Source organism: Glycine max, chromosome 3 (genome assembly GCF_000004515.6).
Source record: "Glycine max cultivar Williams 82 chromosome 3, Glycine_max_v4.0, whole genome shotgun sequence".
Classification (NCBI taxonomy): domain Eukaryota; kingdom Viridiplantae; phylum Streptophyta; class Magnoliopsida; order Fabales; family Fabaceae; genus Glycine; species Glycine max.
This window is the reverse complement of record NC_016090.4, coordinates 37,182,078-37,199,698: the sequence shown is the minus strand read 5'-3', so window position 1 is coordinate 37,199,698 and position 17,621 is coordinate 37,182,078. Positions and strand designations below refer to the sequence as shown.

Below are 17,621 nucleotides of genomic sequence, written 5' to 3'. Positions count from 1 at the left end.
TTTTGACACGTTGTTTGGCAAATCCCACTTGTTCTCACTCGTGCCCAAGGCCCAGTGACCATCTATTTTTTGAAGTCCAGTAACCATGCATCTATAATTTGCTGCATTATAGAATTTTTTTTTTTAAATGAGTTAGGTTGCACAGTTTATTAGGACTATGGTAGATATCAAGACTTCAGAAATCTTGCACAGAGATATGATCATTTTCTATAGAACTGTTTGTAATTTACTCCTTGACATATTTTTCTATTACACTGTTTTATTATAGGTTTTTTAAGCCAGTGGTGGTAAAAATTTAATCAATACAAAATTATGAGAAAAGTTTATTACATAAAATATGGAATCCACTTTTTTTTTAGAAATATTTGAAGCATAATCTTTAACACACTCTTTTCTATTTATTAAAAATTATAAAATCAAAATATAAATTCGTTAAATATCGATGTGTGACTTATACAATTTTATAATTTTTAATAAATTTAGAATATATTTCTAATATTTAAGTAGACCTATAATTTTTTTTAAAGAAAGCCAACATTTGTTTGCATCTGTAATTTATTTAAGGTCTCTTTTTATTATATCTCATTAAATATAATATTAAAATATTAAACTTATTTCATTAAATGTTTTAAATTGTTTTTATACTACTTTTAATCTAATAAAAAAATTACTTTTTAAATTTTATGATGCATGTGTATATTTAGAGAGACAATAAATATTTCCTTTATTTAACAAGAATACATTTTATGGATAAGTTGTTGGTTTGACTCGATTTCCTTAAATAATATTTTAAATTTGAGTTTTATAAATAAAAAAAATATAATTAAAATAAAAAAAGGAAATTTTTTAATAAAAATTAATTATTAGTAAAATTGATAAATATATAATTAATTCCGTGCTCTGTTTCATTAGTTTCATATCAAGTATCAACCATTAGTGATACCGCATATCCAAAATATCTGCGACTCTCACGTGACCACGCCGATTAAACAATCTCGAAATCGATTCTGAATCTTGGCCTTCAATTTTTTTTTGTATGCGTATAAAGTATAAACCCCAATATAATAAATACCAATTTCTTTCTTTCTTTCTTGTATTGGACGGGCCCTCAACCACAGTATTTAGAACTGTGTAATCTATGGTTTTTCTTAAAGCGCTTTATCAAGGAGGCTGCTCTCAGTACAAGTTGAGACAAGTTGTAATTATTTTGTGCTACTAGTTCCCAAGAGTCCGTTCGAAAAAATGAGAAAAAATAAAATGAAAAGGAATTGAATAAAAGTTTTGATCTAAAATAGGAATGTAAAAGTGTGAATCTCATGTAATTTTAGTGTTTATTTCACTTCTTTTTCATTCTCTTTATTTACAAACTAATACACCCAAAGTTTTTGTCCGGTTGAGCATATAAATGATCACGGTTTTTAAATAATTATAATAGATAAAAATATATGCAAAATTGAATATTGAATCAATATTGTAAATTTTTAAATTAAGGGATCAAATATATATATTTAAAATAGAGAATCAAATTTTAAATTGGACAAAACATGGAGACAAAAAATGTATTTGAGTTAATACATGGATCAAAAGAAAAAAGTGACATAGACACAAACAAATATTTCAACCTTAAATATAATGTATAAATCTCATTTATAGTTAATATAAAAATAATTAAAATAATTTTTTTTATAAAAAAACTACAATTTCTGTTGGTTCAAACCCCTACTTACTAACCTAGGCTTTAAGACTCTTGTTATAACTCATCACTCGGGTAATAATCAGCAATGCATGAAAATAAAATTAAAAATGCATAATATGAAACCTCTGAAAGAATAAAAAGTTCTAAATAAATAAATAAATAAAAGACATGATTGAACATGTAGGCCTATCAAGTCCTATTAGGCTATCTTTTTAAAACCCGAAGGTTGGGCTTTTTACTTAAAAAAAAATCTTTCTAAAAAACATAAATCAATCTTTTTAATAAATAGGTCAGATAGATCTTACATTAACTAGGTTGTAAGCTTCTAATAGTCTATTTGGTTTATTTTTCTCTCTTTTTCTTTCTCTATATTTTTGTAGTCATTGTTTGTGAGATTCCAATATGTTTGATCTGGAGAGCACGAGTTCAAACACGTTATTGTGGAAACCTTTGGAAGAAAATCGAATTTTGGATTGCACCAAAGTCCCATTGGAATTTGCTTCTAGGACAATGATTCTTGTCACAACACAACTTTTCTTCTCCTTTATTTTCTTATGGGTCCTGTGATTTACTATACTTTGTCAACTTGATGGCACATGATATGGCATATGATAAATTGTAAGAAATGTCAAATTTAGAAAGATATTTGCTTACACATGACAACGGGGTGAATCTCGAACGGATTTGATTCCTATCTCCAAAAAAGATAAGACAAGTTTGAGTTTAAGTTTAAAAGAAATAGATTTAAAAATATAATATTTAATCCCATCCATATCGAGTTTAATTTGATTCAAGAGACCTACATGGGGCTTCACATATCATTTTTTTAATTTTAATTTACTTGTATATTTTTAAATATTAAATATATTTTAATTCAAACAATATAAAGGTGTTTGTTGATTAGATTGGATTGATTTTGAAGAAAAAAATCTGATTCAATTAATTTGATTTTTTTAATTCTTCATTCAATTGACTTTACATAAAATTTTGATGTAATCCGATGTGATCCAATAAATTTAAACTGAATTATATTGGAATAATTTTCAATTTTAACATTATTTTTTAAAAATATTAAATAAACAGTATGGTATATAAAAAATATTATAAAGTTTAATTGAAACTATTAAATGTTTCATTTATATCTCATTATATAACCAATAATAGTATAACTCTTTAAATATATAGTATATTAAAAATAATTATTCACAACTTGATAATTATATTTATACATCTTAAGTTAACAAAAATATTATTTTTAATTAAATATATTTTTCATAAATAAGTGTAAATTATGTGACAATCTTATAAATATATACAATGATATTATAAATTTATGAATAAAAATATATGTATATGTACACATTCGATCAATTTAAATTAAATCAAATTTGTTTTTAAAATTAAATTCAAAATAAGATCCAATCTTATAAAAAAAAAAAAAAAACTGACCCAAACTTAGTCAAAGCGGAACTTTTCTGTTAAAGTTGTATTGGAGACAACAAATAGGTTCAGATTTTTTTTTTTTTGTCATGTCTAAATTTGTCATATAAGCCAAAATTAATATTGTTAGTAAAAAAATTAATGAAAGGATGAATTTGATCTAACATACACAAGTGACCAAAAGTGAACAGAACAATAATAAGCTTTCCCACAACCTTGAGAAATTTGGTCGACATGCCTTTATTTGAAACCATGGTGCAATAATCCAAATGTTCAGAGATGCCATATCTTATTTTGTAAACAAAACTGCTATATATTCTACTGTCTTATTCCACAAACATCAGGATTCAATAAGCAAGCATGCATCCTAAACAATCACAAAGGAAAATTCAAACCTTCCCCACCTAATGGAGAAGAAGCCTCGACAACACTAATCATCAAAACTTACTGATGTACGAAAATACACCTCTGTTCTCAGTATCTAGCTCCACATAAATACACTCTTTTAACAGATAATACTCTCCCAAAATTAGCTTGATTGCCTTGGTAGCCACCATTGCATGATAATGTGGCATTGTGGAGAACAAGTGATGTACTACATGAGTGTCCGTAATATTATGGAAAACCTTGTTAAGGATTCCATAATCTCTATCCTCGGTTACTAAAGCTCCTCTCAACCAATCCCACTCAGAGGAATTTGTAGTGCGGCAATGCAGTCTGAGTATGATGCAAGAACGTAATCACCACCACACACAACCCAAGCAAGCCCTTTTGCCATGACAAGACGAAAAAGAAAAATAGCATACAGCAATTATTCCTACATCTGATATATATATTTGAAGCCGTTCATCATCAGAGTAAAAGGAGGTTTTTCAAGTGGCACCCGCTTCATAGTGTCAGCTCCCATCTTCACACAGCAACCTGCATTTTATTACAACACTTTTTTGAACATGAACAAGACTAAAATCTTAAATCAAGGATTATCAGCAATACTTACCTACCCTATATAGTTTCTAAACGCACACACTACTAAAATAGCTGCATTCTACATCGCGCCATCTACAACGGTTCTGGAGAACCGTTTTAGAATATGGCACGGTGATAATTTTGTAATTAGGTGAACAAAAATTAGTTTTTACATCGTACATTCTAAGACGATTATAAATAACCGTCTTAGAATGTCTGGTGGTGGCCATCTTGTAATTACGTAAAATTAAGACAACGACAGTTTTTGACCTAGGACCGTCGTAGTATAGCATAATTAAAACAACCTAAATGGCGTCGCTTGTACATTGTGCCCCTCAACCATTGTCTCAGGCATCTTTCGTTGTTCCTCAACCATTCTCTTCCTCAACCCCACGCATATTGTGTCCCTAAACCTCACACACATTGTCTCCGTCAAAGTCAGGCGCATCGAAGCCAACCATAGCTACAGTCTCTACCTTAAACCCTGCACTTTCTTGTTATTAGGTTAGAAGCCATCGAAAGTGTTTGCACGCCTCCATACTCAGCTCGTCAAATAGGTAATGTTGACAACCCTTAGTCTATTTCCCATTTAATTGTTGATTTCTTATTGCGACAAATACAAGTTAGACAACATTGACGAGCATTTAGAGAACTGCCAATACCAAAACAACCTAGCTAGTTGCGATGTGTTTATACTATTATGGCCACAGTAGCATGATCAAACCACAAAACAACCTGAGTTACTCGAAGTTTAGAAGCCATTAAGGATCAGACCAAGTTTCCATCAGTGTAATTTCCAATGATGAGGTCACGCTTGTCTTCCATGAAGTCAAGTCTAGTCTCGCTCTCTTGTTTGTATGAAACATAGGTGGTACTGTTAGTGACCCTATTTGATTTGAACTCATGCCCTTGTGTTGTGTCTTGTTTATTTCTTGAAGATGGGTCTCAAGCTTTGTGTACTTGCTGCTTAGAACTTCAAGCATCATTCTTAGAGTGTTATTCTCCTCTGTCAGTTGTTCTAACTCAGCTTTAATAGTTTCCACCTAATCATAAAATCAATAGTGTTGTAAGCTTTAAGAGTTAGCTACATATGCTTTCACCCTGTAGGTAAAAATGTTCACAAGAGAAGATTCATGTTCAATATATGTTTCTGAAAGGTTAAGGGCACCCAAAAAGCAAAGTAGAAGAACTCAAAAATAAACTAAAGAGTGAAAAAAAAAATTGGTGAGCATACAACACAATTTTTTTGCTCCCAAATAGTATATTGAATAATTCAGACTAAAACAAAGTCAATTTTAATTTACATAAAAAATAAAAAGCTTAAATACCAATTTAAAGAATTTTTGTTTGTTTTAGTTGTTGTAAATTTTTTTTTATTTAGCTTTGGTAGTCAAATAATAACATTAACTAATGACATTGATCTTGATAATTCAATGACTTGTTAAATTAACCATGTTAAGTAATGATGTAACAATAACTTTAATTAGTAATCGAATGACTTGTCATATCACAAATGAAAACTTTAACAGAATCATCTTTTATAATTTTTTTGAATAATTATATTTTTTAATCTCTCATGTAAGTTAAAAAGTGATTAAAGACATAATTTACTAAAAAAATTATAATGGATTACCTTGTTAGTCTCTTTGGTAACATGAAATTAAAGTTACTGGGTTACCAACATTAATGTCATGTTAATTGTCATTATTAAAATAATTTTTTTATAAGGACTAAAATAATTAATATTTTATAAGGATCAAATTCTTATTTAACCTAAAATAATAAATATATAAATAAGTCCTCTCTTATGAATTACAAAAGGAATTGAGTTTGGTCTTGCAGTCAAACATAAATAAAGTAATTGTGATTATTAAGAAATCAAGTTGACATGGTTGAGTAGTGTGTACAAGTTATAATTTTTTTTATGTATGGATAAAAAATAAATTTAAATATATTTTTGATTCACGTAATTTAGTGTGTTTTTTTTGCAAAAAAAAAAATCATTTATTTTAATTCTTATAAAATATGTTTATTTTCTTAACGTGTTTTAAATAGTATTTTTTTCATTGTTGAAAATTCTTTTTTCAAAGCATTATCTAATATATTTTAAGAATAAAAAACAAAACAAACATAATTAAAAAAAATTATATAAAAAAATAAAAAATACTAAATTATAGGAAAAAATATAATTAAGAAAAAAATGATTGCATAAATAGATTGTTTGTCCATTTCAGTGAATTGAAACCATCCACAAATTCAAATAGTAAAAAAAAGCGCTAGACTTTACTCTTCCTCTTGTCTATAATCACATATCGGTTAAATGGAAAATAATTATATTCATGTGCTACAGTCTTAATTACTACGACAAACATCCAGATTTGAATAAATTATTCCCAATAAGCAAGCATGCATCCTAAACCGTCACAAAGAAAAATTCAAACCTTCCCACCAAATGGAGAAGTAGCACCAACGGCACTAATCCTCACAATTCACGTACAACTTTTCGATCGTTATACCAAAATACACCTTTGTTCTCAGTATCTGGCTCCACATAAATACATTCTCTTGCCTTTCTCCACATTGCCTTGAGAAATGGGGTCTCATCAAACTGATAATACTCTCCCAAGATGGGCTTGATTGCCTTTGTAGCCTCCATTGCATGATAATGTGGCATTGTGGAGAACAAGTGATGTGCTACATGAGTGTCTGCATGTAATATTATTGTGAACCTTATTCAGGATTCCATAGTCCCTATCCACTGTTGCTAAAGCTCCTCTCAACCAGTCCCACTCAGAGGAATCGTAGTGTGGCAATGCAAGCAGTGGAACTCCATAAACACACACCACCCAAGCAAGCCCTTTTGCCATGACAAGATGGAAAAGTCCATAGCATTACTGCAAGTTAAGTACTCCTGCATCTGATATATATATATATATATATATATATTTGAAGTCTTTCATTATCAGAGTAAATGGGACTATAAGGGTCAAGGTGGGAAGCAAACCTTTCATAAGGCCTTCCTGAAACATTAAAAGTCAAGTACATGGGCCAACCAAGTGTGAAAAATGTATTTAGTGAGTCTTGACTTGATACTAGACTTTTGCTTTGGTACAAACACTTCATTGCGGTCGAGAGAAGGTTGTATGGGACTAAGAGAGCAGAGTGGAGAACAAGACCAACGATGTCGTCGAGAAGTTGGTAATTAATCACTGGTGTGCAATGACCCAAACACCAGCTAGGGTGAATCCTTGGACAGCCCAGTAGATTGGCAATGACAAGAAAGAGAGAGGGTGAGGAATGTTGTGGAAGTAACTTGTGGCAATGTAATGAGACATGAAAATGAACGGAGAACAGTGTGGTGGAATGGCCTTCTTGATCTTGCTGAGACTAAAAGGAGGTTTTTCAAATGGCACCCGCTTCATAGTGTCACCCATCTCCACACAACCTGCACTTTATTACAACATTTTTCATGAACAAGACTATAATTAACTTAATGTTACTTAGTTGGTTAGAATGTCAGTTTTTGTTAGTAGAGAGGATGGAATAAATACAAAACTTTTTTCTTCTTGCGTCCTCTCTTATCTGTGAACAAAAGTGATCAACTCCTTTAAATGTCACTTTTAAAACGCTTCCAAATAATAAATATTCATTAACTTATTAACCTCAATTCTTCTAAGATAAAAAATTTAACAGCAATACTTTTTAAACAAATTCATTCAAAATTGTTTTGCAAATTGCATTTGATAAATAATTTAATCAAGTACTTACGCCACACCAACTTACAACAATGTCATACATAAATCATAGTGTGACATTATTGCGATTTTTGTACTGAAAAATAATATTTTTAAAATATATGTACGAAGGCAAAGAGCTAAACTTTGTTGTTCTATCTCTATTTCAAATTCTTCCTTTCCATCTCTCTTTTTTCTTTTCAATTCACCCTTCACATTCTCTTTCAATTGAGGAATGGTTCAACACTACGTGCGATAGGCTAAATGTCACTTCCACTTTAATATAAATAAAGGATCATATTCTTGTATCAATTGATAAAGAAAGTTTTTTTTTTCTTCATGTTTTTATCTGCCTCTAACTACTAGTAAGTGGTATTAATTAGAGCTTAAGTTGCATAGAATTAAAGAGAAACATTTGAGAGTTGAGAGATGATTAGCAATAATTTTAATCAATAACTTTAATCAATAACTTTTAGTATATTTCGCATTTGATTTAACTTTTTATTATCCTTTTTCAAATTATTCTTTCAAAATGATATCATTTTAAATATTAATACAAATCTTAACATCATTTGGAAGGGATAACGGAGAGACAATTTGGAAGGGATAAGAGAAGTCAATTTCATCCCCAATTAGATTAATCGACCGTTTATGTAAGCCCCTATTGCACGAGTGGTTGATTGCCACGTGTCCCTAACACTGTGTTGAAGCTCGTTGCAAACAGACACGCGGCAATTACGTGTAAGACGATTAGTCCAATAATCCTCAGAAACTTGCCACGCGTACTGCACTGACACGTGTGCAAAAGATAGCGCCGCACCTAAATCTATTTATTTGGTAGCATGCGGTGTGCTGTTGAAAGAAGAAAGAACCTAAGTGAGAAACAAAGAAAGGAAATAATTGATCTTTGAAAATGCAGGGAGGAAAGAAAGCTGGAGAGTCCATCAAGGAAACAGCTGCAAACATTGGTGCTTCTGCCAAGGCTGGCATGGAGAAAACCAAGGCCACTGTCCAGGAGAAGGTATTCCATCCACTTCTACTTTCAATTATCTTTTATATAATTATAAATTATAAATAATTATGTTAAAAAAATTACTGGTTTTTTTAGTGACATGATAACACATTATGCTTTATTAACATAAAATTGATACACAGATAATCATAAATTGACCTTTTTTACTACCATATTACACAGATTATCATCAAGCTATATACACTTTTTCATTTTCTGATCACATTACTTGAAATGTTGTCATCTGACATGTTTCATGAAGCTAAATAGAGTAATTCACCTTGGACCTTTATTCATGTGTGATTTTGAGACAAAGTAAGTGAACAATTTAAGACATTCATAGTCTAATTTAAAAAATGGATATGGCATTAATTTTGTTGCATTTTAACTACAAATATATATAGAGATTTATTTGTTTATTTTAACGATAGAAAGTTTTACTTTGGAAAAAGCTTTTGGACATGCAAGTGATGTGTTTTTGCTTTAACCAGGCAGAAAGAATGACGGCACGTGATCCGATGCAAAAGGAGTTGGCAACCCAGAAGAAAGAGGCAAAGATGAGCCAGGCAGAGCTGGACAAGCAGGCGGCGCGTCAGCATAACACGGCGGCGAAGCAGGCTGCCACGGCAGGGCACATGGGACAACCCATGGGGACCCATCAGACGTCAGCTATGCCCGGTCATGGAACCGGACAGCCCACGGGCCATGTCACCGAGGGAGTGGTGGGCTCACACCCTATTGGAACCAACAGAGGCCCGGGTGGGACTGCTACGGCCCATAATACCCGTGCGGGGGGAAACCCAAATGATTATGGGTATGGAACTGGGGGTACTTACAATTAAATAATGATGATTTAGAAAAGGAAAGCTACGACCCATAAGAAGGTTTAGTTAAGAGTATGACTTTTGTTGTGGTTATCTTCTTGTTTGGTTATCTTTTTGTTTGTGTCTCCTTTTCTCTCCATTTTTGTTGTGGAGAATTGGGTGTGGTTACACGACAGTGTTTTCACTTCTACTAGGTGCAAGCATTCTGTGTCGTGATGTTGTATTCCTTCGTTTCAATGAATAAATAAAATCGTGGTTGTGCAAAAACAAATGACAGTTAGACTTTCTTTTCTTTTACCTAAATTATTAGATCGATCGATTTGACTTTTTATTCATGAGTGATTAGAAAAAAAATATTGTCATCTGTAAATCCTTAATTTTGTTTTAATCTAGTGGCATAGTTATTTATATTATTATTAATTTATTTCTTACATCGTTTGGTAAAGAATTGATTTCTTTTCATGAGATGACATTTGCAATATCCTTTATGGCGATTATATTTTAGTTTGACAGGTGGTTAATACGTGTTCCTACGTAGAATTAGATTATAAGAATTGATATTTTAATAAAAAGGGTGTTTTTTTTTTTTTTACAAACTTGCATAAATTTATACATGTTAAGCCTTATTAATTCTCTTTCTAATTTTTGACTACCTAAATAATTATGACTTCTTGGAAAAAACAATAATTTCTTTCCTTGCATATTTATTTCATAGACATATTTTTAGTACCTACTAAGGGGAAAGAGTAAGGAACTGAAACCACACTGTTTTCATAGCATTATAGGGGACTAAATAGGGTAAACCTAAAGAGAACACCAGTTTTATGATATAAGCAAAAGTTGAAATCGGAAAACAAAAGTAACGCAAAAAAGAAATAAGAAAACATCACACAAATTTATTTAACGTGTTTTTGGCTCTACTTATTAAATTATTTTTATTATATACATCTCAAGTTTATCATATATATGAAAATGTTGGTGAACAAATTTCTTCAGGTACAGTTATGCACAATAAAATAAAATAAAAAACAACGCAAAAGAAAATAGGAAAAGATCCCACTTTTGTTTACCTCTTAGGAATTGAATCTTTAACATAAATAATCATTCTCTAATACGTTGATTACCAACGCACTCTAATACGACTCCCTCATATAACATCAAAATAATAAATATTCTCTAATATTTAAACACTCTCTAGTAGACTCTCTCTCTCTCTAATGGATGAAGCATAAAGTCACTGCACCAACAGGAATAGAATGTGTTGCACTCTCACCATTGTCTAGGTTGATTAGTTATGGAGAGAAAAATATGAGAGATTTATGTGTTCAAAGTTTCAATTTATAATAGTGCGTCTATATATTGAATAGTTAGAAATCGGATGCTATGCTAAAATTCTAACTTGTTATCAGTATGCACTTCTACTTTTTTTTTTCAAGCTTTTATTTACTGTATTTGTTTTCTCATGATCTGATTTGTATCATGACTAATTTGTAAATTTATAAATGAAGGCTCTTATATGGTGTTAGTTGTAATTTCTCTATTAAATATTTGTATTTTTGAATTATTAAATATTTAAAATTATTAATATGTTTAATATAAAAATTATTTTTGAATTATTAAATATTTAAAAAATAGTTAATATTTATTTTCAATAAAATTCAATATTGAAATTTTAATTTCTAAATAAATATTTAAAAGTAAAATTTTGCATAGTAGAAATTGAATTACTATACAAGAAATTTAAAATGACTTGTCAAAACAAATACTTTGAAAATGAAGAAAATTCAATTACAACTAATTCAAATGGCATGTATTTTAATTTTTTTGAATGGCTAAAATTTTCCATCCAAATAAAGGGTAATGTTTTTTCTAACAAGCTTCAATAGAAGTTACCATTTAATGTATGCATCAAATAACATAGGGTTGAGTCAGAGATTTGGATGTAACAGAAGAAATTAATTATCTATAACATGAGAACCTAAATTTCAAATCTTCATTGAGAGAGATGCTCATGTTAAGTGTTCGATCATGTCTTAAATAGAATTATCTTTAAAGAAAAATTACATACGAATTATTCAATTTAACTATCTTGAGTTTCAGCCCATACGGATTATCACTTACAGATCTTTAAGCTTCAACAATCGTATAAGCAAGTCTTTTATCAGTACAAGAACGAAAACTTTCTATTTATGAGATTTGCTTTCTAATTTAGTATGAGATTTTAGTAAGATAGTTCTCCCATATTATCATTCATCGTTCAATTTTGTACTTAATTATCGTCCACACCCGTAGATATTGTCCTTTAATAAGATAGAAATCATAATTACCATAAGCTCAGATAAAATGTTGTTATGCATACATTCGTATTTCTACTGTGTTAAAAGCATTTTTATTGCATTAAATTTGATATATTGCTACAATTGGTCGTTCTCAAATCAACCTAATCGAGAAACCAAATAATAACTGCATTTCCAAGCCATTTTTTAATCCATTCAATTTATAGAAAAACATGTGTAATTTATCACTACTTAAAATTAACCGGCAAAAAATATATCAATGAAATAAAAAGGCTAACATACATTCTCATTCCTTGAAGATATCGCTATTTTATTTGTTTTAGTCCTTAATAAAATTTTATTGACTTTTTTTTATAACTAATTTTTTTCACTTTTAGTATCTACAAAAGGAACTAAAACCACACTATTTTAATAGAATTATTGGGGACTAAATGGAGTAACCTAAACACCAGTTTCATGATATAAGCAAAAATTGAAATCGGAAAACAAAAAAAGTTATGTAAAGCGACTCAACAACAAAACTAACTTCAGAAGTCCTGTCAGTACTGCTAAAGTAGCAATGCACAACAATAATAATAACCCTGGCTAATGTGCCTCACTAAGAAAGTTCATACTCCTGATTTACGCAATTCAGAAGCTCCATGTGCAAAGTGACATCTATCTCCAAACGTGCAAGACCCTTTTGCAAAATTCTCACACAGCTTCGTCTTAAAATTGCTTCCATGAGAGGCAGGTGCACCAGGAACACCCGGGGTTGTTTTAGGTGGTGCAGACATTTGCAGGGTCAAAAGTAAATCCTTTACCATGTTACTTGCTTCCTTGATTTGCTCAAAACTTCCCTCAAGTTCAATGTTTCTAAGATTTGGGTCAGATTCATGCTCTCGAATTGAAAGTTTGGCTCCAGTTTGGCGGCAGATCTGTTTTGAGTTCACACCACCCTTCCCAATGATAGCTCCAGCCAGGGAAGCTTCTACGCTGATCTTCGCTGTGGAATTGGCACCAAAACTTGCGGCAGGACCAGGAGGCTCCATTCGACCAGCAAGACGACCTGCTCCAGGGGGTCCCATGGCACGATGATCATCAAATGATGGAGCAATGTGTTTGCCAAGTTCCCATTCACCATGAGCAAAATGGCATTTGTCACCAAATTTGCAACCTTCAGCAGTATTAAACTTGTTGCATATGCGGGTCTTAACGGCAGATGGTGCAGACCCATTAGGTACATGAGGCAGAGCTGCAACATTTCTTGTTGGTGGAAGAGGTGCTGCAGGTGTTAGATTCATCATATGGGCAACTGCATTATAACCACCGGGAACATAGTGCAGGAAGTGGCAGCCCTCACCGAATGGGCAACCAGCAGTGCTGCAAGACAAATATGGAACGATTAGATTACACCAACGTATTATTAACGATTTCAATAAAAAAATACAAAGTCTCCCTTTTTTATTTACAAAGTGCAACTGAACATAGAAATTCATTTCCCACTTCCTTAAGTATAAAAATGTATTACAGACATTATTGGCTTATTTAGCAAAATATAAAGCCAGTATAAAGTACAGCAAACAAGCAATCAGAGTGATCTACCACACATCCATCCACCACTCATGACACTGAAATGCCAAGCTTACATAAAGTTTCAGAATGGTTCCTCCAAATTGAATTACATGAAAAACTAAAGTCGGAAACCAAGCTACTGAAAGGGAAACATACAGCAATAGCACTTAGCCAAATGGGAGAAAGACAAAGGTCACACAGGGCAGAGCTCAAGCATGGCCCACTTCAGAGCACCAACTAGGTAACAATATTAGCAAACTAACAAGTCTTGCAGACATTCTATCAAGACTTAATGTAAATGAGTACAGCTACCCAAGTTTGTATCCATCCAAAATATTAATTTAATATCACATTCACTCAATTTGACATAATTACAGTAAAGCAGACCATCATGCAGGGTATCTCCAAAAAGTAAAAAGGGAAGAAATATATACTGGAAATGAGACCTAGAAAGCCAACATCTAGAAAAGTACCCAATCACAAGAAGCCATCATTTATGATTATAAAGCTTCTCAAAAGTACCCAATCATTTCTTGTAAAGCTTCTCAGTAAACAAGCATTTATTTTTAAAAGTACCCAATCACAAGAAACCATCACTAGTAAAGATCCAGAAAACTTCTCAAAAGTATGCACATTGACAGTTCCCAATAAAAATTGTAAAGCAGACAATTGAATCCTACTCTAAAATTATATGAAAAGGACAGGCAGTCAAAGAACTCAAAAACATAAGTATACATCAGCAAATGATATTTATTATAGTACCAACAGGTAACCAAAGCACCGGTGTTTCAATAAGTCACCATCTCTTAAGGAACATAGAAGACAACTTTATGAACAAAATAATTATCATAAGGGGATGGATGGATAACAATTAACAAACAATATATTGATCAAATTCACCAATGTTGTTGAATATGTTGATATGTTGATTCTTATTGGTATGGATTAAAAGACAAAAAAGTGTATGCTTTATTCAAGAAAATGCAAATCACAAAACCACTGATATTTATACATAGTTTTGAAATCATACCAGACCCAACCAATCGAAGTTCAATTCATATTAGTTTGTTAAAAGCTTATCAATTGAAAGGTGGGTTCATAAGCGGTAGAATCTATTAAAATAAGGAAAATTGAAGCTAAACATAATTATATGGGAAACAAACTAATTAAGCTTTAAGTTAAACATGGAGTGGGGAATGATCAATTTATCATTGATAAAGTGATCTTGGTGCAACTATACATCAACTTGTTATCTGTTTTGTACTCTGTTTATTCTGTTACAACTTGTTTAGACCAAAGAATAGTATGTACCTGTATAAAAGCTTTGAATACCCAGTTAATTTGCAAAATTGCACAATTTAGTTGATAACAATCAAACAAGTAATTCTTAAAGTAATTATAATTATAATACACTATCAATAGTAGATATTTATTAGATAAAGAACAGATTAGAACCTGAAAAACTTGGTACATGGCTTCGATTTGCTTCCTACACCAGTTGATAAGGACTCCATTTCTGTTGCAAAACATTATTACTTATTCTCAGTTAACATTTTCTTGCTTATTAATCTAGTACATTTTATTCCAAAGCTGTTAACAACTTCAAAACAACTATTTTTGAGTGAAATTTTTTCAGAAATTTTCATACGTTTTGGGTTCATTATCTAACATAATAAAGTTTGGAAAACGGGGTAATCACAGTGATTTGGTTTTCCACTGCCCCAACTACTGAAAAAAAAAACTGACCAATCTGAAACAACTCAACGACAGTAGCAGCCATGTTCATAAACGTGAGAGAGCAATTTCTCCTCATACCATAACATTGTTGAGTTAAATTACTTTTGAGTGAAAAATTTAGAAATTTAATACGTTTTGAGTTCATTATCTAACATAATAAAGTTTGAAAGACGGGGTAATCAGTGTTTTGGTGGTCTACTTCCCAAACTACTGAAACAACTCAACGACAGAAGTACCTATGTTCATAAGCGTGAGAGAGAAAATTCCCTCCTCGATGAGCACCATACCATAACAGTGTTGAGTAAAATTTTTTTTTAGTGAAATTACTAATAACAATTTAATAAATGAAGAATGACTTCGATTTACATTCACAAACACAAAACAAGATGGAAAAAGAAAGCAACTTTTGAAGCAGAAACCAAAGCGTATTGAAATAGTGGAAACCCAGAAGAGCGAGAATGCTAAAAATCAAACCTTGCTTGGATTTCTTGAATCCACCATTTAAGCTGAAGCCGGGTTCGGGTCTTCCCCTCTTGCGGATATCCATAGATCGAGATCCGGAAAAAGGGACGAGCTTCGAGTACAAGAGATAGCAGAGGAAACCCTAGCGCAAAAAACTTACAATTGAAGAGACTAAGAGAGAGAATGAGGGGAAAGTGGTAGAAGAAGATTGCTAGAGAAAGAATGTGCGGAAAAACCCTAACCCTAACCCTAACCCTAACAGCGGTGACCCTGAATAAGGGGTTTTGGAGCAAGGAGAGCGGAAAATAGTTGGGACGATACAGGGTAATAAAAAGGAACCGGATCATCTCCAGCACATTCTGTCTCCTGCTCTCTCCAGCGTCCTTTTCAGCCGTTGGATGTAAGTGAACGGATGAGATTAAGAGCATAAAACAGTCACATACAAAAAAATATTACCGTTCATGAATGTAACGACTCTCCCCATCAGATGATCAAGAGGGAAAAAAAATATTTCTATGCCTGCCTGCACCACTTTCTTAAATATTTTTTTTTTAAAAACTTTCATATATAAATTGAATCGAATATATATTTTAGATTTACAGTAAATAATATATATTACGAAACAAGATTATTTTTAATTATTAAAAATTATTTTAGAAAATTACTGAAATTCAATTTAAAATTTAAGATGAAAATCAATAAAAAAAAGATAAGTAATTAAGAAAATTAAACATACAGATAAGGATAAGATTTTTAATGTAATTATTATAAAAATAAACAATCATATATGTTAATTTTTTTAATAGATAATAATATACAATTATTTCATGTTTTACGTTTATAGTCAATTTTTTCTAATTGTTAAATCAAATTAAATTTAAAATTAAAATTAAGAATAAATTTGAAAGAAATAAAAATTTTAAAAATAAATTAAATGCTCAATATATAAAATTAGGAGAGAAAAAAACACATGACATACTGAGAGTAAAGATAACTCTTAAAATATTTCTTTTCAAGATTTATAATAACTCATAAACTTTACTCAATAGAATTAGATTTGTTAGTTGTTGAATACTTTTTTATTCAATAATACTCGTAACATTTATTTTTAAATTGAATTTTAATAATTTTTAAAATTATTTCTCAATAAGTAAGAATAATCTTTTTACTGTAATGAAGGTCTTCAATAGGACACTAATGTCTAATCATCCTAATTATTTGTTGAATTCGCCATTTAAGTTGAAGTGGGGTTCTGGTCTTGTTCTCTTGCAGATATCCATAGATGGAGATCTAGAAAAAGGAAGGAGTTTCAAGTACAAGAGATTGCAGAGGAAAATCCTATCGCATAAGGCTTACAATTGGTGAGACTAAGCAAGGGAACGAGGGAAATCGGGGCTGAACCAGTTTTTTTAAATTTATTTTATTTATTATTTTTTATTTTAATCTTACTATTTAATCTAAAATATTTTAAAGATAAATAAAAATACATTCTTAAATATTTCACATGAGTATAAATTATTATTAGTTTTTATTTTCTGACACATATAATTTAAGCATTTATACTAATTTACAATTTTTTAGATCCTCATTTTTTAATTATATATTATTTTATTCCTTAAAATATTATATAATGTTAAAAATATAAAATAATGTAATTATGGTTCAACTACGGTTTAAACATTAAAATTTGAATTAGTGTTTTCATCGATCTAATTTTAAAAATATTGATAAAAAGGACTAAAGGAGTATGTTTCAAGTTGAGTTGGACATTTTATTTTATGCTTGTCTGTTTGGCCGCCTTACTCCCTTACATGCTTCCTTCGCTCGTCACATGATGTGAGAGATTTTGCCCGTACATAATGTAATGCACTAGAGGTATTCAAATTCAAATGATTCAAA

The 17,621-nt window shown here is 30.9% G+C and overlaps 2 protein-coding genes and 1 pseudogene across 3 annotated transcripts; 1 reads left to right on the top strand and 2 right to left on the bottom strand.

The window, feature by feature from the left end:
* Positions 1 to 6,207: 6,207 nt before the first annotated feature.
* Positions 6,208 to 7,524, bottom strand: LOC100782034 (omega-6 fatty acid desaturase, endoplasmic reticulum isozyme 2-like; annotated as a pseudogene).
* Positions 7,525 to 8,693: 1,169 nt separating this feature from the next.
* Positions 8,694 to 9,939, top strand: PM9 (late embryogenesis abundant group 4 protein PM9). Its single transcript, NM_001249199.2, has 2 exons — positions 8,694 to 8,857; positions 9,340 to 9,939. The coding sequence occupies exons 1-2, from the start codon at positions 8,750 to 8,752 to the stop codon at positions 9,688 to 9,690; spliced, it is 459 nt and encodes a 152-aa protein (NP_001236128.1). The 5' UTR covers positions 8,694 to 8,749; the 3' UTR covers positions 9,691 to 9,939.
* Positions 9,940 to 12,406: 2,467 nt separating this feature from the next.
* LOC100777939 (zinc finger CCCH domain-containing protein 31) lies at positions 12,407 to 16,110 on the bottom strand. 2 transcript variants are annotated; one of them, XM_003521163.5, is made up of 3 exons: positions 15,735 to 16,110; positions 14,979 to 15,039; positions 12,407 to 13,331 (listed from the first exon to the last, which is right to left on the bottom strand). In XM_003521163.5, exons 1-3 carry the CDS (start codon positions 15,805 to 15,807, stop codon positions 12,578 to 12,580), a joined length of 888 nt encoding a protein of 295 aa, XP_003521211.1. In that variant the 5' UTR covers positions 15,808 to 16,110; the 3' UTR covers positions 12,407 to 12,577. The 2 variants fall into 2 exon arrangements, with proteins under 2 accessions (XP_003521211.1, XP_014629262.1); XM_014773776.2 differs by lacking the exon at positions 14,979 to 15,039 and having other exon boundaries at positions 15,735 to 16,084.
* Between the last annotated feature and the right edge of the window lie 1,511 nt (positions 16,111 to 17,621).